At 65.0% G+C, this 6,036-nt stretch overlaps 1 protein-coding gene across 2 annotated transcripts; it reads right to left on the bottom strand.

Moving 5' to 3' along the window:
* Positions 1-1,767: 1,767 nt before the first annotated feature.
* On the bottom strand, positions 1,768-6,022 carry BAX (BCL2 associated X, apoptosis regulator). 2 transcript variants are annotated; one of them, XM_054052381.1, is made up of 7 exons: positions 5,766-6,022; positions 4,817-4,865; positions 3,794-3,955; positions 2,961-3,096; positions 2,766-2,870; positions 2,021-2,141; positions 1,768-1,989 (listed from the first exon to the last, which is right to left on the bottom strand). In XM_054052381.1, exons 1-6 carry the CDS (start codon positions 5,908-5,910, stop codon positions 2,040-2,042), a joined length of 699 nt encoding a protein of 232 aa, XP_053908356.1. In that variant the 5' UTR covers positions 5,911-6,022; the 3' UTR covers positions 1,768-1,989; positions 2,021-2,039. The 2 variants fall into 2 exon arrangements, with proteins under 2 accessions (XP_053908356.1, XP_053908355.1); XM_054052380.1 differs by lacking the exon at positions 1,768-1,989 and having other exon boundaries at positions 1,996-2,141.
* Positions 6,023-6,036: the final 14 nt, after the last annotated feature.

The following is a 6,036-nucleotide window of genomic DNA, read 5'->3' as shown; positions in this document are numbered from 1 at the left end:
GCGCCGTGGGGCGGAAGCGCCGTGGGGTGCAGGAGGCGGATGGGGGGATGGGGGGGTCACGGGGGTCACGGTGGCCATGGTCGAGGTGATGGTGGTCATGATGGTCATGGGGGTCATGACGGCCATGGGGGGGCCATGATGGTCATGGTGGCCATGGGGGTCATGGTGGTCATGATGGCCATGGGGGTCATGACGGCCATGGGGGGGCCATGGTGGCCATGGTGGCCATGGGGGTCATGGTGGCCATGGGGGTCATGGTGGCCATGGTGGCCATAGGGGTCATGATGGCCATGATGGTCATGGTGGCCATGGGGGTCATGGTGGCCATGGGGGGGGTCATGGTGGCCATGGTCATGATAGTCATGGTGGTCTTGGAGATGGTGGCCATGGGGGTCATGGTGATGGGGGCCATGGTGGGGCCCATGACCCTATGAGGGGGCCCCCACAATCCGGGGGTGTCTCAGAGCCCTTTGGGGGTGTCCCCCCCCCAGAAAGGCCCTTGGTGTCCTTCGCCCCTTTGTCACGAGGTCTCCGTCAGTGTCCGGGCAGAGGGGGGGGCTGAGCCCCCCCGAACCCCCTGTGTCCCACAAACACCCCACGAACACCCCCAAACCCCTCTGCGCCCCCTGGAACACCTTTGTCCCTCCCAAACCCCTCTGCGCCCCCCTTGAAGCCCTTTGTGCCCCCAAACCCCTCTGTACCCTCCTGTGTCCCCCCCAAACCTCCCCCTGTCCCCCCAAACCCCTCTGCCCCCCATATACCCCCCCAAACCCCCTTTGTCCCCCCATCCCCTTGTGACCCCCCCCACCTCTCTGATCTTCCCCCCGACCCCCCCAAATCTCTCTGTACCCCTAAATCTCCCCCAAACCCCCCTGTACCCCTTCACACACCCCCCGGGAGAATGAGGAAGAGGAACTGGGAAGTGCTGAGTCAGCGTTGGGGGGGGGGCGTGGGGAGATATTGGGGCACCCCCGGGGGTGTTTTTGGGGTGATCGGCGGCTCCACAAGGAGGGAGGGAACCATTGTGACGCCCCCACCACCACCCCGGGGGTTCTGGGGGGTTCAGGGGGTCCCTGAGGGGTTTTGGGGGGCAATCAGGGGGTCCCTGGGTGGGTTTTGGGGTCCCTGGGGGGATCAGGGGGTGCCTGGGGGGGGTTTGGGGTTCCTGGGGGGATCAGGGGGTTCCTGGAGGGGTTTTGGGGTTCCTGGGGGTAGTCAGGGGTTCCCTGGGGGGGGTTTGGGGTTCCTGGGGGGGGGATCAGGGGTTCCCGGGGGGGATTTTGGGGTTCCCGGGGGTGGTTTTGGGGGGTCAGTGCCATCACACCATTCTCTTTCCTCCTTTATTCCCCCCCCGCCCCTCCCCCCCCGATACAAAAGAAGGTACAAAAACAACAAAAAGAGAGAAAAAAAACCCAAAAAAGCAGAGTTGGGGGAGGGGAAGGGCCGAACCCCCCCCGTGACGTCATCACCTCATGACGTCACCGCCCGGGGGGGTCACAGCCCCCCAATAAATACCCAACCTGCCCCCCCCCGGTTTGTTTTTGGGGGGTCACAGACCCCCCCCCCAATAAAGGGAACAGGAATGCGACCATAGAAACGCCCCCCCCCCCATTTTTGGGGGTCACAAAGACCCCCCCCATCACATTGGGGGGGGTCAAATTGCAACCACAGCCCCCCGCCTTTTTTTGGGGTTCACAGCCCCCCCTTAAGTCAAACCGCTGTGAGGTTGGGGTGAAGCTGTGCCCCCCCCCCCCAAACCCCACCAGATCCGCGTTGGGGCCCCCCAAGAACAAAGGCCGATGTTGTTTTGGGGGGACACACACATTATTTTTTTGGGGGGAGGGATTTTTTTGGGGGGGCCCCCCCCGAATTTAAATCCTAAAAGTCCTATTAAAAACCACCCCCCGATATCCTGGAAGGCACCGAAAAGCTGGAAAAAAGGGGGGGGTCAGCACCATCCCTGCCGGCAGGGGCCAATCTGGGGGGGTCGGGGGGGTCCCCACAGTCCTGGGGGGGGGTCAGGGGGGGCCCCCAAAACCCTACGACATCTTCCAGATGGTGAGAGAGGCCATGAGAGCGCCGGCGGTGAAGATGGTGATGGTTCGCCAAGTCGGGGTGCTGAAGTAAGAGAGGAGACCTTCCTGGGGGGGCGGCGACAAAAAGGGGGGGTCAGGCATATATTGGGGTCCCCCAGGGCCCCCCCAAACCGAAACGGACACCGGGGTACCCCCCCCCGGGGTGGGAAACGAGGAATAAGGGGAGGGGGAGGCAGAGAGGAGGGGAAAAGGGGGGGTTTAGGGGTGCAAAGGGGAATGTGGGGGCGCAAAAGGGGGCTCAGGCATATATTGGGGTCCCCCTGAGCCCCCCTTAAACCGAAATGGATGTCTGAGTGCTCCCCCCCGGGATGGGAAATGAGGAATGAGGGTCAGGAGGGGTTTTGGGGTGCAGGGAGGACTCAGAGAAGGGGGGGTTTGGGGGGACTTGGGGGGTTCCAGGGGGAACATGAGGGAGTTTTGGGGTTCAGGGGTGACTCAGAGAAGATACGAGAGAGCTTTGGGGTTCAGGGAGAATTTTGGGGTTCGGGGGGACTCGGGGTGTTTGGGTAACTCTGAGTTTTGGGGTTCAGGGGGGACTGAGGTGGTTTTGAGGTTCAGAGGGGACATGAGTGGGTTTTGGGGTTCCTGGAGGACACGAGGGCGTTTTGGGGGTTCAGATGGACTGAGAGGAGGAGATTTTGGGGTTCGGGGTGGTTTTGGGGTGCTCACCCAGCCCCCCTGCGCCTGGATCCACGCCAGCACGCGCTCCCGCACGAACTCCATGGTCCACGTGAGGATGGTCCGGACGAGCTCCGGCACCTTCGTGCAAAGCGCCTGCAGAAACGGGGGGCAGAGGGGGGTTTTGGGGGTTCAGGGGGGGTTTTGGGGGGCCCCTGCTGGGGGGGGGGGAAGGGGGGTCCCCACCTTTAGCACCAGTTTGCAGGCGAAGTAGAAGAGGGCGACGACGCGGCCCCAATTGAAAGTGCCGTCGGCGAACATCTCGGCTGCCACGCGGAAAAACAGCTCCTTCGGGGCCTGACAGCCGACCTGCTCGATCATCCTGGGGGACGCAGGGGCACCCCGAAATCCATGGGCACCCCGAAACCCAGGGGAACCCCCAAAACCCAGGGGAACCCCCTAAATACTCCAGGGAACCCCCAAAATCCCCCAGGAACACTGCAAAGAGCTCCTTCGGGGCCTGACAGCCGACCTGCTCGATCATCCCAGGGGGACGCAGGACAGTGGGCACCCCAAAACCCAGGGGAACCCCAAAACCCCCCAGGGGAACCCCCAAAGAGCTCCTTGGCAGCCTGGTACCCAACCTGCTCGATCATCCTGGGGGGATGTGGGGCAGTAGGCACTCCAAAACCACAGGGGAACCCCAAAGCCCCCCAAGGACACCCCAAAAACCCCCAAGGACACCCCAACGAGCTCCTTGGCAGCCTGGTACCCGACCTGCTCGATCAGCCTGGGGGGACACAGTGGAATAGGGGCCCCCCAAAACTCCCAGGGACCCCCTCAAAGCCCAAAGAGCTCCTGGGGTACCTGCCCTGCTCAAACAGCCTTGGGGGGCCATGAGGAAATGGGGCCCCCCAAAACCCCTCAGGGCCCCCCAATCCTCACCGGTGCCCCCCAATCCTCGCCAGTGTCCCCCAATCCCCCCAATATCCCCCCGTACTCCCCACTCCCCCGTACCCTCCAATCCTCCCCGTGCCCCCCGAATCCCCCTGTACCCCCCAATCCCCCCCGTACCCCACCTTTGCAGCTCGGTGTTGCTGTCGAGTTCGTCGCCGATGCGCCGCAGGCACTCGCTGAGCCGTTTGGTGTCGGGGGTGCAGGGTTGGGGCCCCCCCAGTTCCGATAGGCTCAGCGCCACCGCCTGCGCGTCCCCGCACCGCGCCACGCGGTCCCGGATGAACCTGGGGGTCCCACGTCCCCGTTCAGGGGGTCCCCGTGCCCCCCAAGTCCCCTTCGGGGGGGTCTCTGTGCCCCCCATGTGTTCCCAATGATGCCCATGTCCCATCCGGGGTCCCCGTGCCCCCCACATCCCTGTATGGGGAGGGTTGGGGGGTCTCTGTGTCCCCCAAATCCCATTTGGGGGTCCCTGTGCCTCCCATGTCCTCTTTGAGGGGGTCTCTGTGCCCCCCAAATCCCATTGAGGGGGGTCCCAATGATGGCCATGTCCCATTTGGGGGTCCCCGTGCCCCCCAAGTCCCACTTAGGGGGTCCTCATGGCCCCACGTGGGGGACAGGACATGGTCAGGGGGACCCCAAGGGGCTGGGAGGTCACTTTGGGGTTCCCCGTGCCCCCCAAGTCCCATTTAGGGGGTCCCTGTGTCCATAGAGGGGAGATGGGGGTCCCCAGGACCCCATTCAGTGTGGCCGCAGGTGTCCCCGTGTGCCCGAACAGAGAGATCGGGGTCCCCCCATACCCTCGTGTCCCCACTCAGGGGGTCCCCGTGTCCCCATACAGTCAGATTGGGGTCCCCCCATATCTCTGTATCCCCGTGTCCTCATTCAGGGGGTCCCCATGTTCCCATATTGGCAGATTGGGGTCCCCCCATACCCTCGTGTCCCCATTCAGGGGGTCCCCTTGTCCCTGTTCAGGCAAATTGGGGTCCCCCCATATCTCTGTTTCCCCGTGTCCCTGCTCAGGGGGTCCCCATGTTCCCATACAGTCAGATTGGGGTCCCCCCATATCTCTCTGTCCCCATTGAGGGGGTCCCCATGTCCCCATTCTGGCAGATTGGGGTCCCCCGTACCCCCCGTTCCTCACTCACCCCCGCAGCAGAATCGCCCCCGTCTGCATGATCTGATCCGAGGAGGCGCCTGCGGAGACCGGGGGTAAAGGGGCACCGGGACCGGTAACGGGGGGGTAAAGGGGCACCGGGACCGGTAACGGGGGGGGTAAAGGGGCACCGGGACCGGTAACGGAGGGGAAAAGGGGCACCGGGACCGATAACGGGGGGTAAAGGGGCACCGGGACCGGTAACGGAGGGGAAAAGGGGCACCGGGACCGGTAACGGAGGGGAAAAGGGGCACCGGGACCGGTAACGGAGGGGAAAAGGGGCACCGGGACCGGTAACGGAGGGGGAAAAGGGGCACCGGGACCGGTAACGGGGGGAAAAGGGGCACCGGGACCGGTAACGGGGGGGGGTAAAGGGGCACCGGGACCGGTAACGGAGGGGGTAAAGGGGCACCGGGACCTGTAACGGGAGGAGGTAAAGGGGCACCGGGACCGGTAACGGAGGGGGTAAAGGGGCACCCGGACCTGTAACGGAGGGAATAAATGGACACCGGGACCCATAATAAGGAAGGAAAAGGGGCACCGGGACCGATAACGGAGGGTCAAGGGGCACCGAGACTGATAACAGGGGAGTCAAAGGGCACCGGGAGTCATAACGGAGGATCGAGTGGCACCGGGACCCGTAACGGGGTGGTCAAGGGGCACCGGGACCGATAAAGGGGGTGTAAAGGGGCACCGGGACCGATAAGGGGGGTGTAAAGGGGCACCGGGACCGATAAGGGGATGTGTCACGGGGTACCGGATAACGGACCGATAACGGAGGGCGCGGAGGGGCAGAAAGAACACCGGTAACAGGGGGGGAGGGAACCCCGGTGCCGGGCAGGGAGCAAAGAGGGCACCGATACCGGCCCGGGAGCGGGAGAGGAGGGGGGAGGGGGTCACCGGTCCCGCGGACCCCGTTTCGCCGCCCGCCCCGCACTCACCACCGGCCCCGGGGGGCGGGTCGGGCTCGCGGCCTCCGGAGCTGCCCCCGGCCTCGCCACCGGCTCCTCCTCCTCCGCCCCCGTCGCTACCGCCACCGCCGCCTCCGCCGCCGCCCCTCTGGGCCGCCGCCGCCGCCGCCGCCATGGCGCCCGCGCACCACGTGGTCCGGGCGCCGGCGTCACGTGACGACGTCACGTGACATCGCTGTACCTAAGGTCCCAGCCGCGCCCTGCCCTGGTCACGTGAGGAGTAGGCGGGGCGAGGTCAGGC

This window comes from Cuculus canorus, chromosome 33 (assembly GCF_017976375.1).
Source record: "Cuculus canorus isolate bCucCan1 chromosome 33, bCucCan1.pri, whole genome shotgun sequence".
NCBI classification, from domain to species: domain Eukaryota; kingdom Metazoa; phylum Chordata; class Aves; order Cuculiformes; family Cuculidae; genus Cuculus; species Cuculus canorus.
Note: the sequence above shows the minus strand (reverse complement) of the source record. Positions and strands in the feature narration are given on the sequence as shown.